At 44.6% G+C, this 17,577-nt stretch overlaps 1 protein-coding gene across 1 annotated transcript; it reads left to right on the forward strand.

Annotated features, from left to right (window-relative positions):
• The first annotated feature begins 557 nt into the window (after positions 1 to 557).
• Positions 558 to 16,039, forward strand: LOC147238315 (glycogen phosphorylase, muscle form-like). Its single transcript, XM_086196726.1, has 20 exons — positions 558 to 910; positions 3,611 to 3,712; positions 5,739 to 5,817; positions 5,908 to 6,011; positions 6,864 to 6,995; positions 7,137 to 7,248; positions 7,382 to 7,464; positions 8,617 to 8,760; positions 9,447 to 9,539; positions 10,363 to 10,509; positions 10,939 to 11,102; positions 11,286 to 11,400; positions 11,927 to 12,028; positions 12,121 to 12,268; positions 12,354 to 12,412; positions 12,835 to 12,976; positions 13,098 to 13,305; positions 13,663 to 13,797; positions 14,068 to 14,134; positions 14,894 to 16,039. Exons 1-20 carry the CDS (start codon positions 668 to 670, stop codon positions 15,041 to 15,043), a joined length of 2,529 nt encoding a protein of 842 aa, XP_086052852.1. The 5' UTR covers positions 558 to 667; the 3' UTR covers positions 15,044 to 16,039.
• The last annotated feature ends 1,538 nt before the right edge of the window (positions 16,040 to 17,577 follow it).

Raw genomic sequence — 17,577 nt, forward strand, 5'->3', positions numbered from 1 at the left:
TAAAAAAGGGTCCAAAATGTACTTAGTGCAAGGGCTGTATTAGGGTGTCCAGCCTGTTTATATTATGACAACTGAGCTCTTGCTGATTGAACAGATAAAAATAGGCTAAGAAAAGTCACACTTAATCGTTGAATAATGCTTTTAAATTTAACTTAAATAACTGTCATTTCTTTCACACCCTACCAGTACTTCTCCCCTCTCTCTTCCTATCACGCCAATGACGATGAAACAGCGTAGTCAAGGCGTGAAGACCAAAAGGGAAGTTAGTGAAATGTCAAAATAAAACCAACCAACGGCTATGTGAGGGACGTTTCTCTGCCCTCTGATTGAATGCCTGCGGAAGTCAAAGAATTCTCGCTTTACGGTGGAAATACCCAACACAGCATCACCGTAAAACAACATCATGCGCGAAGTGCTGTTTCAAAATGAAATTCGCCACGACGAAGCATGTGACGCACTTCTAAATCGGGGTTTTTCTATCATTTTGAAAGGCCAAACCGGAAACACCTATTTACTTTCGTCTGGCTTGATAGCACATACGTGACATAAAACGCCTGGACCGCCTCGTCCCACCGGCTGGCTGCACTCGGCGAGAAGACGGAAGAGGGGCGGGAAGGCTGCCAGGTGACATTTAACTTTACAATTAGTTGAGGGAAAAAAACTAAAAATGTCCAAGCCGCTGACAGACCAGGATAAGAGGAAGCAGATCTCGGTGCGGGGGCTAGCCGGTGTGGAGAATGTCGCCGACCTGAAAACCAATTTCAACCGGCATCTCCATTTTACACTGGTGAAGGACCGAAATGTGGCAACCAAGCGGGACTACTACTTCGCTCTGGCCAACACAGTCCGGGACCACCTGGTGGGCCGCTGGATCCGGACCCAGCAGCATTACTATGAGAAAGACCCAAAAGTAAGCGGGGGGCTGATGCCGCAGCAGTTTGGCACGTACACTGACGAGTGGGAGGGGGGAATGCGGGGCTCCTCGCTGCAGCAGCACCACCACCGTGCGTGTGTGCGCGCGCGCGCGTGTGTTTTGTCCATACCCATTTATAGAAATGTTCCTGCTGCATTGTCTCGCCTAATGTGCATTGCAACTCCCCACATTGACGTTCCCTCTTTATTATATAACCCACCCGGTAACCTCGGTTGCATCCTCCGGGCTGTAGAGGACGATGCGCGGCTTCAGTGCGTCAAGTGATTCCCGTCAAAAAACTACTCTGATCCCCCCTCGACTGGAAGCTCAACTGGTTGTTAAAACGTGCATTACGTAAGAGCACCCCATCCATCCATCCATCCCTCTTTCACACCTCCCCGAGTGTCACAAGATGGCCACACTGTTCAAAAGGTTGCATAGTTTTAGTGCAATTACTAGAGTGAAAGCTCTGCGGGATCCTCAACAGGAGGTCGGAATGAGTGCGTGGAGAGACTGGTTCTCCCCCTGGAGCATTAATACTGCACTGATCTGTGATCAGATGGGTGGGAATGTCCGCGCAGCACTCCTCAAACACCCGCTGGGAACGGAGCGCTGATCTGCATTCACCACTGATGGGAGTTTCGCCTTTTTTCCCCTCTTGGCGCAGCTCAACTAAAAGATCTGGCATTTCACACTGTGAAATTACTCGATCACCGTGTTCTCCATGTGCACTTGTCGTTTCAACGTGTCTCCACTAGTTCCTCGCGGCCACGCCCCCCTCCAGCTACCTGACGGTATGAGCTTTATTTGTCGTCACGTGATTGGTATGACGCAAACACACACACACACACACACAAAGACCAGATTCCATCATAAAGTGATCATATGGAATTGTGAGTATTTTAGCAGGTGTTCTTGAACTGAGGTCCGAGGTCCTTTATGGGATCTTTAAGGAAGTTCTCAGCAAAATTAGAAGTAGAACGCTGCAGGAATTAAGTTGTTTTTTTTTTTATGTCCAACAGGAAGTTCACAATGCAGGGATGAGGTATGTTGTCCAACAGGAAGTTAGCATCTCGAGGGGTTTCCTTGACCAAAACCCAATGTGACGGCTACATTTTTGGATTAACCCAGAAAATCAGATCTGTCGTGAACGTTCTCGCACGCTTTGCTCACTAAGATCCTCTTCACCAATGAAAGCCACCTTGAGAAAAAGGAAATGGATTTCGCTCGTAAGAGTGAACATTTAAACTCAATAAACCTGGCAACAACATAGTTTTCTTGACATTTAAAATTTACTTTGGTCCTATGTGTTTGTTTATTTATTTATTTTTTTCCTTTTACTAATTTCTTCCTAATTAAGTCACAGCTTCCCTTTTCGGAAGAAATGAAGTGAATTTGCAGCGTCGGCCTGGTGCATCTGTTCTTCTGTCTAATTACCGACTGGCACTTAAAGCCAGTCAAGTTGACGCCGTGCAGTGGAAAAATGGATTATGATTCATGGTGATGGAGCTAACACACACACACACACACACACACACTGGTATGGTACTTTCTAAATGAGAAAACTTTCTACACAGAATATGTGATACTTTCATGCATCATTAATGAAATGAGGAACCATCTCAGTTCCCCTGGTAAGCTAAAACTTCATCTGAGTGCTCTCCCCCTTGACTTCATCATAATGGAATCAGCAGCTCTATAATGACAACAGATATACACCTCTTGAACTTTTTGAAGTCGTCTCTTTCTAAAGTCAGTGTCACCTTTTGGGGGGGGGGCACAGCCGCCACCTCCTCCTAGTTGTACTGACAGCTACATGCCCTCGTCACATTGGCGCCTACTTTTTTTTTTCCATCCCTGGTTCTTGTGTCAACCCCATTCAGCTGCTGGTGGAGAAATGGCACGTGTTTAAAAGGCTAAGAGAAGGTGCCAAAATGTCGAAGGACACGGGTTCCAGTGGGTGCTCATCGGAATGTACGTTCATGTCGGAAGTGTGTGTTAACTTTAACACTTGGACCAAGCTGTGCCGAGACTTCGTGATGGATAATCGTTAGAATCCTCTGTTAAATGTTAGGCACGTTGTTGGAGGCGCTGCCAGTAATAATAGCATCTGCCAAAGACAAAATGGAGGAGGGACTCAAATGATGCCTGGATGTTTTATTATCCATACGACTGCAGTGCCTGTTGTTTTAGGGGCCATGGGTCATGCAGCATCACAAAACCTTTCTCACTATTCTCCGGCTTTGATCTTTTGGTAGACTTCGATCTTTGGGTACTGACTTTGATCTCTGCGCTCTAACTTCATTCCTGCAGTCAGCCTGTCGGGATCAAAGCAAAGTCGAATCCCAACTGTCATCTTAGTCACGCAGTCATCTCAGATCCTGGACCCTCAGACTTCCCAACCTCTTATCTCAGACTTGAGACAACCAACTTCAAACTCAGAACTTCACATTCTTAAAGCACCAGCAAGTTTGATATCGATCAGACAGACTAATGGCCGTTGAGTAAATCGAGTCATCGACGGCTTTTTCTTTTATAGTTTGATCCCCAAGAATGTATCAGTGAAGAGTTCCAGTCCAATAAGTTTAGAAATAAAAGTTATTTCTTCAAACAGTGGCCGAAACTGCCACTCTCTATTAGTTTTTGTGTATTTCATGTGAAAATCTATGAATAATTACAAGTTTGTTTTCCCTCCAGCGTGTCTATTACCTCTCCCTGGAGTTCTACATGGGTCGCACTCTCCAGAACACCATGGTCAACCTGGCCCTGGAGAATGCCTGTGATGAAGCCACGTACCAGGTGAGGCAAAGGATCATGGGAAATGGAACTAAGCACCGTTTGTTCTGCTGCCGTGTGACACGGTCATGGCCGAAAGCTGAGAACAGTTCAGTGGCAGGTCTGCTGCTTTCCAGCTGGCAGAATGTAGTTGTAGTCTGCTGTTGTAATGGAATACGGCTAATTTGTGGGTTTCTGTTTTTTTTTTTTTTAATAAATCCAAGTTCTTGCAAATGTCTCATGTCTACACAACCTTGATTTAGAGAAATGGTGCCCAGACCTCAACATCTGCAACATGAAATACTCTGACTGTTATATTTCTTGCTTTGTTGAGCAACAGTTTTACCGTCTGTCCGGCATCAGAATCTAAAGACACAACCGTTTCGGTCAGACCCTGAGATACTGGAAGTGGTGTAAATAGAGTTGTAAACATAAGCTGAGGTCCACCACATCAACTCATCAGGACAAGATGGAGACGCACAGTTCTGAGGCTGCTTAGCATCACGGCGCAGACATGCGCAAGGGGCAAAGAATTCCACAGTTCGCAGCTCTGAATGCTTTTTGCACACAAGAAGGCTGAATGTGTTCTTCTTTAAATCAAATGTTCACTTTTTAATGAAGCATTTTCCCTTTTAATTTGATGTTTGAAAGCTTCAATATTTTTCTCAATTGTGCTTTCACTTTTTTTGTATTGATCCTGATATTTTCATACCTTTTTTTTTTTAGGCATGTTTTTATGACTATTGATTCACTGAAATTAAGGCAAAGTCTTTATGTAAAATTAATGACAAACTATGTTTAATTTTTTAAAAGCATTTCAGACTACGGCTGAACAATTAATCCCAATGTAGTCGAAATCACAATCGGGCCTCTGGTAGTTTCTAACCAGCAGTAAGATACGATATTTGGTTAAAGACTGAAGTACAATATTGAATAAAATATCACGGTGCAGCAGAAACGCCCTGTTCACACTTCATATTCTATGACACATCATCCATCTATCCGTTTTTGGGGGGTGGAGCCTATCCCAGCTGACATTGAGTGAGAGGCGGGGTTCACCCTGGACGGGTCGCCAGTCTGTTGCAGGGCCATCAGGAGCAGTTAGGGGCTCAGTATTTTGGACATGGTCACGGGGAAGGGAGGATGGAACCAGCGACCCTTCGGTTGCTAGACAGCCACTGTACCTCTGAGCTATGCTGCCCCTCTATGACATATTATTGATTTCTTAATTAAAAATGCGATTATGAGCATGAGTACTGCTTTTGAAATAAACATCTAATCGGGATTATTTATGTTGTATTCATGTTATTAATCTCATTGACAAAATATATCAGTACATTTTATTTTGCAACTGTGGCATATTTACAGTGACGTGATGATGATATGTTAATTCATGTGAACTGTCCTAAGTCCGTCCATCCATCCGTTTTCTACTGCTTATCCTGTTATGGGTTCGTGGAGGAGGGGGGCTGGAGCCTATCCCAGCAGCCTTCGGGCAAGAGGCGGGGTTCACCCTGGACGGGTCGCCAGTCAGACAACCATTCACACTCAATCAGTCAATTTAGAGTCTGGATTAACCTGGTCCCCTCTTGATGTCTTTGGACTGTGGAGGACGCTGGAGTACCAGAGAGAACCCACACAGGAACAGGGAGAACATGGAGACTCACACAGAAAGATCCCGTGCTCCAGCCGGGGCTCCAACCACAACCTTCTTGCTGTGAGGCCACAGTGCTGACCACTGCTCCACTGTTTCACCTCTGTCCTAAGTCAATAATTAAAAAATTCGTTAATATGCATTTTTTTGTGAAGGAATGTTCCTTGACTTTTCCAAAACTGTGACATTCAGTTTTTAATAACCATATAAACCTTTAATATAAAACCCGTTGGCGCCGTTGTTTAGACAAATACTGAATTGTTGACATCAGGCCACACGTTCTCTTGCTGCGTTTCCTGTCTCTGTAAACATTCCAAACAAAGATCCTCAAATGTTTCCTACAAACGAAACTGTTTGGGGTTCCCTCCATTCTAGTGACCTTGCCGTGTGTTTCAGCTGGGCCTGGACATGGAGGAGCTGCAGGACATCGAGGAAGACGCTGGGCTTGGGAACGGCGGGCTGGGCCGTCTGGCTGGTGAGCGCTCGCATCCTCCTGATTGGACACTTTCAGACAGTGATGCGTAGAACCCCTGACAGCCTTGTCTCAACACTGTTGTGTCCTCAGCTTGTTTCCTGGACTCCATGGCCTCACTGGGTCTGGCTGCTTATGGATACGGCATCCGCTACGAGTTTGGCATCTTCAATCAGAAAATAGTCGGCGGCTGGCAGGTAAAATGATGGCGGCGGTGTGTATGACTACTGTGTTAAAAGCATAGCTTTAAAGATATAAGCCACAACTTCAGTGCGTCCCTAACCCATGGGTGGGAGAGGATTTTTGGGTGAGAAACCCAGATTAATGCTGTACTCCAATTTTGCAATTTAGGATAAATATATAAAGTACTTACTGTGCACTGTTCTCTTATTCTTCAGCATATACTACATTGATTATTCCTCCAAACACCATCTCTTTGAAAACACTGTAGTTTGCCACTTAACAGCCAAATATCATTTTTAAAAAATCCTGAACAGCACAATACTTCCTGTCCTGACAGATAAACACATGCACAGGCTTCTTTTTTCTTTTTGGGGGGGGGGGGGATCGGGGGGGTGGTAACTGTACATGAGCTCTATCTTCTTTAATTTCGGTCTTCACAAAGAAACAAGTGTCATCTGGAGCCCGATTGAGACAGACAGAAATACAGCGGCATGTGACTTCCGTGTTGAATCCTGCCATTACAGAGCTCATTTGTTCCCAAGTATGACGGGAGGACACATGGCCTGCACTTTAGCGTGTTCATAGCGTGTAGCTTCTCAGTCAGGCTGAGGTTGTGCTGTCCTCTCACGACAACTTCATTTTTTTTCCAGTTGTGTCTGTTGCACCTCTAACTATCATTTTAGAGAAGGATCATAATGTTCTCGCTCGCTATTGGACGGAAGAAAAAAATGATTCTTTAAAAAAAGGGGCAGCTTTTATGTCGCACATTGTTTCATATCAAATCAAATAATGTCTTGGACATCAAATAATCAGGACATTAGAAGTAGATGTGACCTTAGAAATAACACAGTGGCGTGTTTGCTCAGGTGGAGGAGGCGGATGACTGGCTGCGTTACGGTAACCCCTGGGAGAAGGCTCGCCCCGAGTACATGCGGCCAGTCCACTTCTATGGACGAGTGGAACACACACCCGAGGGAGTCAAATGGGTTGATACGCAGGTGACGGGACGTTGTTTACTTCCACAAATCCAATATAAGTCATGAATCACGATGTATTTACCCAGGCTAGACAGCTCAGCACTCAACTCGAGAGGAACGGATTGACCATCAGATCTAATATGTTCACTTTTGTGGGCCCAGGTGGTTCTGGCTCTTCCCTATGACACCCCGGTCCCCGGCTACAGAAACAACATCGTCAACACCATGAGGCTGTGGTCTGCGAAGGCACCGTGCGAATTCAACCTCAAAGACTGTGAGTGTTATCATTTCAATTTGGTAATAGGAGTCAAATAACCCCCCCCCCCAAAAAAAAACCCAAACGGACAACAAATTGTGAGCTGAAATAATCAAGAAATGAGTCGTTGACGCTGTCAACTGTCTCACAGTTAATGTCGGTGGCTACATCCAAGCCGTGCTGGACAGAAACCTGGCTGAGAACATCTCAAGGGTTCTCTACCCCAACGACAACGTGAGTGAGATTAACTGTCGCTAATTTCCATGGTTCAGTGTGTATCCTCACCAGGCGCTTTATGCTAGAACCATGTCCCACGCTCTCTAGCCTTCAGACCTGTCTTAATAATAGATTCAACAAGGTGCTGGAAACCTTCCCCAGACATTTCGGTCCATATTGACACGATAGCATCGAGTAGTTGCTGTACATTCATGATGGGAATCTACCGTTCCACCACATCCCAACGGTGCGTTGAGATCTGGTCATTCTCCTCTCAGATCTGCCATCAACAAGACATTTTTCCCAAGAGAACTGCCACTCACTGGATCATTCCTCTTTTTCGGATCATCCTCTGTAAACCCTAGAGGTCGACAGGTTGTCATGTTGGAAGACAAGTAAAACCACCTTTCCTCCCTGTTCAAGATGTTCGGTTTGAGCTTGAGTAGACGGTCTTGACAATCGTCTGGTTTCCCTCGGCCTGTTTTTATGTGCAGTTTCAATTTGGTCGTGAAAATACCTGAATGGAAACAATATTTTCAAAAATTTTGTGGCATTTTCCATCTCTGTTGCACTCCCCACAAGCTCTTTGTTGTTGCATCTTCCCACGTCTTCTTTCCTTTCCCTTTCTTTTTTTGCGTCTGTCAGTGACACCATCATGTTGCTCTGTCCTCTTCTCAAAAGTAAAACTGCATTGCATGTTAATGGAAAACCAGCTACATGTCTACATACAGAGAGTTGCTGCCATGTGATTGGCTGATTAGGTGTTTTCGTTAGCAAGCAGCTGAACAGGTGTACCGACTGGAGTGTTAGCCTGTACTGCTAAGTGAACCCTCAGCCTCTCAAGGGCCCCCTGGTGGCTGGCGCTGCGCCAGGTCATGCAGGGTTTTGTTTTGTTTTTTTAATTGGACATGTTAAGAATTTGCAGATCCATTGTGGGAGTGATTCTGGAGCGGGACGTCTTGTCACTGTATTATCTAGGTAGCTTCATTGCTGTAATTTTATAGGATATGTGACAGAAGTCACGTAACATGTCAGCCATTAACATTCTTCCTGAGGGGTAAAGCTAATGCAGCTATGTGTTTGTAGCTTTACCTTCAATATGTCTTCCAGAGTGTAAATGTTTGATGTAAAATGAGAGTTTAAATTGTGTTGGGTGTTTTTGGACTTCAGTTCTTTGAGGGGAAGGAGCTGCGTCTGAAGCAGGAGTACTTTGTTGTAGCAGCCACTCTTCAAGACATCATCCGCCGCTTCAAAGCCTCCAAGTTTGGCTCCACAGAGTTTGTGCGGTTGGATCTTTCTTCACTGCCAGAGAAGGTGAGACACACAGCATCCCCTCATATTAGAGTAAAACACCACTGTTGTTGATGAAATGATTCTTATCATGTGCTACCTTTAGAGATCACCAACAGAGAGGGACAGATTTTGACTCCAGGCGGCTCTTGTATGAGGTGCTTGCGAATATGAGGGTCTGACATCGTCACCACTAAACTCAGTTACACTGCTTTCAGGTTGTATCTGGGCGGAACAATTGAGAGGAAGATCAAAAAAATGACAAATGAAGTGATGCTTAAACCTACAAATTATTCATCATTGCCAGTCCATCACAGGGCCAACACATATAGACAAAAAATCAGTCACACCTACGGTCAATTTAGAGTATCCAATTAGCCTCTTCTCCTCTTGATGTCTTTGGACTGTGGGAGGAAGCTGGAGAGAACCCACGCAGGCACAGAGAACATGGAGACTCACACAGAAAGACCCTGTGCTCGAGCCAGGTGTCAAACCCGGTACCTTCTTTATGTGAGGTGACGTGCTAACCACTGCACCACCGTGCCACCCACAAAAATAATCAGTCTCATTTAATCATAACTTGTATCACAATCACACAAAGTTCGATTGTTGCATCTTCCATCTAGAGGCCTGTGCTCCAGCAAACATTCTATATAAATAGTTTTAGGTCATATATGATATTGTTTTGAGTTTGTCTGTGTGGCGGGCAGGTGGCCATCCAGCTGAATGACACCCACCCCGCTCTCGCCATCCCTGAGCTGATGAGGATCCTGGTGGACATTGAGAAAGTCACCTGGGAGAAGGTGAGTCACTGAAATTATGACTCCATATTTGATTGTTGATTGTTAAATTTTTCTCGTAAGCGGGATTTTCATGCAGGACTTTTCTATGTTATGGAATATTTTTCCTTTGCTGCAATGGTGCATTTGTGCTTACCCACTAAATAGGAGCGAGGGTTAAAATGGAGAACGTGCATTGAATATTTTTTCAAGCACTGGGGAGAAACTTCAAAAGGAAAGTGGTATATTGGAGAACCGTATGATCTTGAAAGGGAAAAATATATGTTTTTGTTCGTTTTTCTTTTCTTTTTGAAGCATAAGTTATTGCAGCTTGACCTTACATGCATGTTTTCAGCTGGCAGCATCAGCACGCTCTGCACTCCAACTCAGTTTTAACATCTTTCCATGCATAGCCAACATTCAGCCAAAGGAAACTCTCAGCTGACGGAATGTTAACGCTTCACCCTCCTGAGGGCTGTGGCTTCTGTTGTCGCAGGAAAGCAATGTCTTAATCTGAAATGACCCAGACAGACGGATGGAGCAGCCTCCGTCTGAAAACTGCACACTCATGTGCCGCTGCATCCCCCCCCCATAAAAAGTGGACCTTCCTGTCACGTCTGTTGTGCTGCGTCCTTCCTTTACTGCTTCACTGCAGTTACACAATGACGCAGCAGAATAAGTCATCCACGCCTTGCAGCACTGTGACAGGATGTGAGCTAATGAACGGCTTACTTAAATCATTTTTTTCCTGAGAACATTTGTACCCTTTTCTTAATCTGTGTTTGGAGGCTAATGTTTCTGTTTGATGCCAGACATATGTTGGTACTCTCTCTGTCTCTGTGTCCAGGCCTGGGACATTGTGGTGCGTACCTGTGCCTACACCAATCACACTGTCCTGCCTGAAGCCCTGGAACGCTGGCCTGTTGATCTCTTCCAAAACCTACTTCCTCGTCACCTGGAGATCATCTATGAGATCAACAGGAGGCACCTGGAGGTACCAGGACTCAGAAATATTTAGCCCTGATACAGGAGACTTGCCTAGAACCAGATGAGATGAGCTGTCTGTGTTATGTCCCAGACAGGTCTCAGTCTGTACACACCGAACCATTCACTGGAGTCAGTAAATTTGGTTTTCAGTTGTTTCTGTCATGGTATCTTTAACACTGCACAAGCAGCGAAAAAGCAGATTTATTTATGACCAAGGTGGAATTTTCTGAGCTTACACACGGCTAATAGAAGCCATCAACATCACAACATTGATGGGCTTGTTGGTCGACTGCCAGACCGTTTCCAAGATACTTTCTCGTTCTGTTTCACTGATAAAACTCTGCAAGTAGAACATTTTTACCAAGTATAATCCAGTGAATTTAGCTCTGTCTATCATGTGCTCTGGACTCTGACACCCACTCGTCTCTTCCCCCAGCACATCTCTCAGCTGTACCCCAATGACGTCGACCGAATGCGCCGCATGTCCCTGATTGAGGAGGGCGACGTCAAGAAAATCAACATGGCTCACCTATGCATCGTGGGATCGCATGCTGTCAACGGAGTGGCCCGCATCCACTCAGAAATCATCAAAAACACAGTGTAGGGGAAACTTTGTTGTCTCCTTGTGTGGGCTAGTAACAGCTGCAGCCTGGGGCCATGTTTACACTGGACACTGTTGATGTTGAGGGAAAGGGCATTAGTTTTTTTTTTTTTTTTAAGCTTTGTTTAAGCATTGTTTTTCCCTGTGGTGGTGTCTTGATTGCAGCCTCTTCTCTCCTCCAGGTTCAAGGATTTCTACGAATTAGAACCGAAGAAGTTTCAGAACAAGACCAACGGCATCACACCCAGGCGCTGGCTTGTCATGTGCAACCCCGGCCTGGCGGAGGTCATCGCAGAGGTGTGATGTGCTCCTTCAGTAAGAGAGAGGGCTGTAGCCGCAGACTTTGAGAGTGACGGATGACTGGATGGCATTACAGCGTACCTGTAATGAAAAAAAAGATGCAGATACAAATGCTAGACAAAGAAAATACAAAGAGTGACACAAGGACGGCTTCTTTCGAGCCACCTGCTGCTAATCTGGATTTGGTATCTTCCACAGTAGCTTTAAATTGAATCAGTGAGGATGATAATGATGATGGTGCAGACCCTAAATAGCTCATTGGACTTGAAAAAGCCCGTAGGATGAGAGGTGACTCACAAATCAAGTCAAGTTGCCCTGGGTTCGACCCTCCCGCTCACCTCTCTCCTTTTTAAGCTAATGCCAATGATTCTTCACTGGATGTGCTAACAGGCAGCTACGTTAGCCATAAAAAGACTAATAGGTGATCAGTACAACCTGTTAAGAGACACCATTGCCATAAAACATGTGTAAGTATGGTGTTTCTTGCCTGGTGCTATGAATGACTTACATGTTGGATTTGCAGAGGATTGGTGAGGACTACATCCGCAACTTGGACCAGCTGAAAAAGCTTCTGGACTTTGTGGATGACGAAAGCTTCATCAGGGACGTCGCCAAAGTCAAACAAGTGAGAGCCTAAAAACACCTTAAACGTGAGAGAAAACCTTCTCTCTTTTTGTGTGTATAAATAACCTCTCTGGTTTGACTTTCCATTTTTAGGAAAACAAGATGAAGTTCGCCGCCCATCTCGAAGAACACTACAAGGTGAAGATCAACCCCAACTCCATGTTTGATGTGCAGGTGAAGAGGATCCACGAGTACAAGAGGCAGCTGCTGAACTGCCTGCACATCATCACTTTGTACAACCGTAGGTGCCTCCTCTCCTACTGTAAACATTCTGCTATGCACCTCAGCAAACAGACAAATCTTTTTCCATTTGTTCATTTAATCAGGTATTAAGAAGGAGCCCAACAAGCCGTGGACCCCCAGGACCATCATGATTGGAGGAAAGGTGAGCGGCGTTTACGGACTTACAGAAGCCACATTATTATTGGCTCAGCTAGGTAGTTCATAGTTTGCTGTTGGTGGTGTTGGTGTTGCTATCAGCTCTTACGTCTCAGTAAGAGCAGCTGTGAAAAAGCTCTAAAAACTGCACCACCTTCCACTTCCTGTCCAACAATAAGCTGGCAACTAGCATTTAGCAGTTCAAGTGCAAAATATCTCTCTGCATGTTTAGCTATTTTAGTTCAGACCGTTCATTAACAGAATGACTTAAACAAAAACCTTCCCAGTCTTGACAAATTCTCATCTTAAAAGATTAGAATATACCACTGTTTTGTATTTTTCTCACCAAAACTAGGAAATCCTGCCATAAAAAGCTGGATTAGATGCCAATAGATTGCCGGTCATTAATGTCTGTCATCCCGTCTGCAGGCGGCCCCGGGTTACCACACTGCTAAGATGATCATCAAGCTGATCACATCGATTGGAGACGTCGTCAATTACGACCCCGTGGTGGGAGATCGCCTCAAAGTCATCTTCCTGGAGAACTACCGCGTCACTCTGGCTGAAAAGGGTAATAATGATGTCACAGGTGCTTAGTTTATAGGCCCTACTGCTGAGGATGGTACAGTGATCATGTGAGTTTATGCTGGGCCACCCACTGAACCAGCACTGACCCGTGTCTCCGCCTGCAGTCATTCCCGCCTCTGACCTGTCGGAGCAGATCTCTACGGCCGGCACCGAGGCCTCTGGCACCGGGAACATGAAGTTCATGCTGAATGGCGCCCTCACCATCGGCACCATGGATGGAGCCAATGTGGAGATGGCAGAGGAGGCTGGAGAGAAGAACCTGTTCATCTTCGGCATGAGGGTGGCTGATGTAGAGGCTATGGACAAGAAGGGGTGCGCTTCCTGCTAGTTTGGTCACCAGTTTTAAAGCACTGTTTAATGTCTTTATTATCCATGTTATGAATAATATCTATAATCTTTAGATTGGAATGAGATATTGTTTTGATTGGTCTTGTATGTGTGTGAAGTGTGGGGGGGGGAGCTGAAAATTGCTCCTGATGAGGAAAAGAATGTTGGGAACTTTCCTTGTGCAGCATTTTATCCTGAAACAAACAGGAAATCTCCATAAAGCTGTCTTGTTGTATCAGTTGTTCTGGTCCTGTAGCCTCAGTTGGAAAAGTGATAGGAGTAGTATTAGAAGTACTGTGTAATGTAATACCTCACTCATTGATTGATCTATGTCTCCTCTAGCTATGATGCCAAGAGCTACTACAACAGCATCCCTGAGCTGAAGATGGCTGTGGATCAGATCTCGGGAGGTTTATTCAGCCCCAGCCAGCCTGGCCTCTTCAAAGACCTGGTCAACATGCTGATGAACCACGACAGGTGAGAGCGCTTGTCTGCTGCTGATGCTGAGGAGGCGGCGCCGGCAGCAGGCTGAGACAGACACACACACACACACACACAACCACACCGCAGACATGCAGCGTCATCAATGTGTCGTTATGTTGTCAACCAAATCTGCTTGAGTCTGATGTAAAATGAAGAAACGGCGAGGCCACCGATGCTGGGACTTGTCTCGTCGTGTTTATTGTGCTCGGGCTGTCGTCTCGGATGAATGTAGCCGTGACTGAGTGAACCGTGTCTGTGCTGCAGGTTCAAGGTGTTTGCAGACTATGAAGACTACATCAAGTGTCAAGAGAAAGTCAGCGCTCTCTACAAGGTCAGTTACAGCTACAGTAGATGTGTTTGATACTCTACTAAATTAAGTGGCTTTATGTGTAGTTGTACAAAAAGCAAATGAACTCACACTGGGAATCGGTGTGTTTCAAATTAAAAGAACAAGTAGAAACACATGCATCTATGAAGCGTATTTACATGTACGCATGCAAAACATGCGCATCTCTTCAAACACAGTAAAGCAGGTCAGCTGCATCTTCTCCTCCTAAACAGACAATTAAGTCTCACACTGTCAAAACATAAAAGTTCAACTGTGACAACTCTGCTGGCTGCCTCAAAGAGATCAGAGGCATTGATGCTTTGAAGTCTTACATTTTCAACTGTTTTCTGCGCCTAGTTGGTATGCTTCACAAAAGAGACAACATTGCAATGCACGCAACGACAACGCTAACATCCGACTTGGCGAAGTCCATGCTGTTGTTTGTTTACCTCTCAGTGTTACGGTGCACGTTTATGTGTAATGATGATGTTGTCAGCACGATGACGTACGAGAGAGAAAAACACAGGCACGCAGCCTCACAGCGGGAGTTCAGACCCGCGTCTTCTGGAGGCTTGAATGCGCCCTGATGCCAAGCAAATGCGGGTCCAAAAACCCGCATTGTCACGCGTTTTTCAGTGTGAAGAGGGTATAAGTTGGCCTCTAAGACTTTCCTAGAGGGACTTGATGATGCTATATGACAAAAGTTTGAGCTGTCCTTTACTACATTCTGTACTCGTGTGCTTGTTGTCTTTGTATGAACAGAATCCTAAAGAGTGGACCAAGAAGGTGATCCACAACATCGCCGGCTCTGGTAAATTCTCCAGCGACCGCACCATCTCCCAGTACGCCAAGGAGATCTGGGGGATGGAGCCAAGCTTGGACAAGATTGCTGCCCCTGATGATCCCCGCTAAAACCGCACCTGCCTCCTGCGTAAACACGTAGACCTCCAGGTGGTTCGACCACAAGATAAACCGTGTAGCTGTGCACTGTATACTGTGGCATTCATTCTTTAGATCTTTAATCTCTGTACAACCGTCTTACTTGTTGATCATGTTGCATTAACATTGGTTGAAGTGGACTTTTTCAGAATTCCTTTTCCCTCAGCGCACCAGCAATGCATGTTCCACTCCCACTCGTGTATCTCTGTGTCATCCCATCAGCTGCCTGGAGAAACCTCAAGTTTTCTATTATTCAATCAGAAAGGAAACTTAAATGTCCAAAAAAAAAAAAATCCTCACAGGAGTTCACTACTTTTTTTGTCCGATCGTGTGAGCATTCATTTGGAGCGAAGACCAAACCTGTGAATGCTCTGAAACTGAACTCTAGACTAAATTTGATTTCAAAACGTCATAATTGCTGAGTTTTTAGTTCGTGACTGAGGTCTTGGCCTGCAAATGGATGGTTTTGGGTCAGGTCACGTCTCCATATTCACAAGAGTCTGCTGATCATGTTAATATTTCACTGTCCAACTCTTGAGTGCTCCGTCAGTGATTTTCTGGTGTTTGCTGAATGTATTCATACATGTATTATTACCAGTAAGGGTCAGGTGGAGCCAAACAATGCAACAATGTATTGATCCATTCGTTCGCATGTTTCTCTGTCTCATTCTATCGTTCCTCCAAGTGACCTGTGTTAGAAACTAACCAAGCCTTCCTCTCTGCCCGAGTGGCTATGACATAGTGGTGTGTGTGTGTGTGTGTGTGTGCGCATGTGCGTGTGCGTGTGTGTGTTCTCAACATATAGTTCATGAACTATCAGCTGTACTGTAACGGCATCCTGTCCTGCTCAAGCTACTGCACGTGACTGCAGAACCAACAACATGGAAGCCAACAACGCTTTCAATGTCTGTCAGTGCTTTTTCTTTTTCTTTTTTTTTAATTCAATAAACGACAAAAACTCCATCATCACTCCATGTGTACAGTGGATGATATAAAGCATCTTTTTATTGTACATTGATGATAAATGATAAAGCGCAAAAGTTTTGTTTGTGGTTTCAATTGTTTTTTTCAGACTATTCAACTTTTCCGAAACCGTAATGATCCTAGAAAACTGAAGATGCAAAATTACCAAACTGCATCAAAATTGTGCGGTAGATGTTCATTAAAACTCAACCACCAATCACAATCTAATACTTACCTTTCATAGATTTTAAATTGAAAAAGGCTCTAGCGGTTGATTTGAATTCTCAATGATCAAAATGATGTATCATGTGAATCAGATGTGCAACTTTCAACAGGAGCAAATCTACAATGGCTGTTAAAATTCCAGAACATCGTTTTTGCTCGACCTAAGCGGTCGAGGCAGATGGCCGCCCACCCTGAGTCGCTCTCTGGGTTTCTTCCTGTCCAGTCGTTCCTCCTCAAAATGTGAATGTATTAAAAGCTGGCTTAGATCAGCTCAATATGACGAGTGGTATAAATAAAACTGGTTACTCTAATTTGCAGTTTGAGGCTGATACAACAAACTCACTTTAATAAACTAATAAGTTGAATGCTTGTGTGATTATAGTATAAATGTAGTCAAACGTTTTATAAAGCTGCAAGGCAACATTCAGCATGTATCAGGACTCTAGCACACACAAAATTAGTCCTAATCAATATTTGGCATTTTTAATTGGACATTGAGCTATTGATCTTGGAATGATTGATGTTTAAAAATGATGTCACTTCATTAGAGGCAACAGAAGTTGGACTGATTGTACGGCACATACGCGCATTGAAACTCTCATAGAATGTTTGCAAAAGCTGCTAAACCGGTAGACACAATATTCTAACTGATGATAGCATGAAGTCCAGTAACACAAAACAACAAAACAATGGAGGATCAAATACCCAGTGTGTGTGTGTGTGTGTGTGTGTGTGTGTGTGTGTGTGTGTGTGTGTGTGTGTGTGTTAGAGAGAAAGAAAGAGAATTGAGAAAATGGCCTGGGCCAGTTCCTCTCAGGCTCCAGTAGAGGGTGACAACCTCTTACATTACCATGTACCATGATGGAAACTGCAATATAAAACCAAAACAAAAAACACAACCCCGTTTTTTTTAACTGTCTACACACTCCCATACACACATATTGTGAGAGCTCTGCCTTGGCTGCCTATGGTAGTCAGGTAATATCTTTGTTTAGATGAACTGGTTGATCTCAAATTTAAATCTTGAAAAAAGTCTCTTCAAAGACAGTTCATGAAACCGTATCCTTCAAATATCAGCAGAACAAAACAAAAACCCTCACCAGTTTTCCATTACTGTTGTTTTTTTGTGTTGACAAATGATTAGATATATCTTAAATGTGAGTGTGGTATGGTGGTGGTTAAAAGTATGGCCTCACAGCAAGAAGCTACCGTGCTCCAGCTGGGACTCGAACCCGGGATCTTTCTGTGTGAGTCTCCATGTTCTCCCTGTTCCTGCTGGGTTCTCTCTGGTACTCCAGCTTCCTCCACAGTCCAAAGAC

The sequence above is a fragment of the Aulostomus chinensis genome, chromosome 24 (assembly GCF_037954235.1).
Source record: "Aulostomus chinensis isolate RoL2024-O1b breed Wild chromosome 24, RoL_Achi_v1.0, whole genome shotgun sequence".
Lineage (NCBI taxonomy): Eukaryota > Metazoa > Chordata > Actinopteri > Syngnathiformes > Aulostomidae > Aulostomus > Aulostomus chinensis.

Bases quoted from the DNA above. Each gene is read 5' to 3' on its own strand.
- LOC147238315 (XM_086196726.1), top strand. From the start codon at position 668: ATGTCCAAGCCGCTGACAGACCAGGATAAGAGGAAGCAGATCTCGGTG. The intron at 7,249-7,381 runs GTGAGTGTTATC...ACTGTCTCACAG, and splicing joins CGAATTCAACCTCAAAGACT to TTAATGTCGGTGGCTACATC. The intron at 12,029-12,120 runs GTGAGAGCCTAA...TTCCATTTTTAG, and splicing joins ACGTCGCCAAAGTCAAACAA to GAAAACAAGATGAAGTTCGC.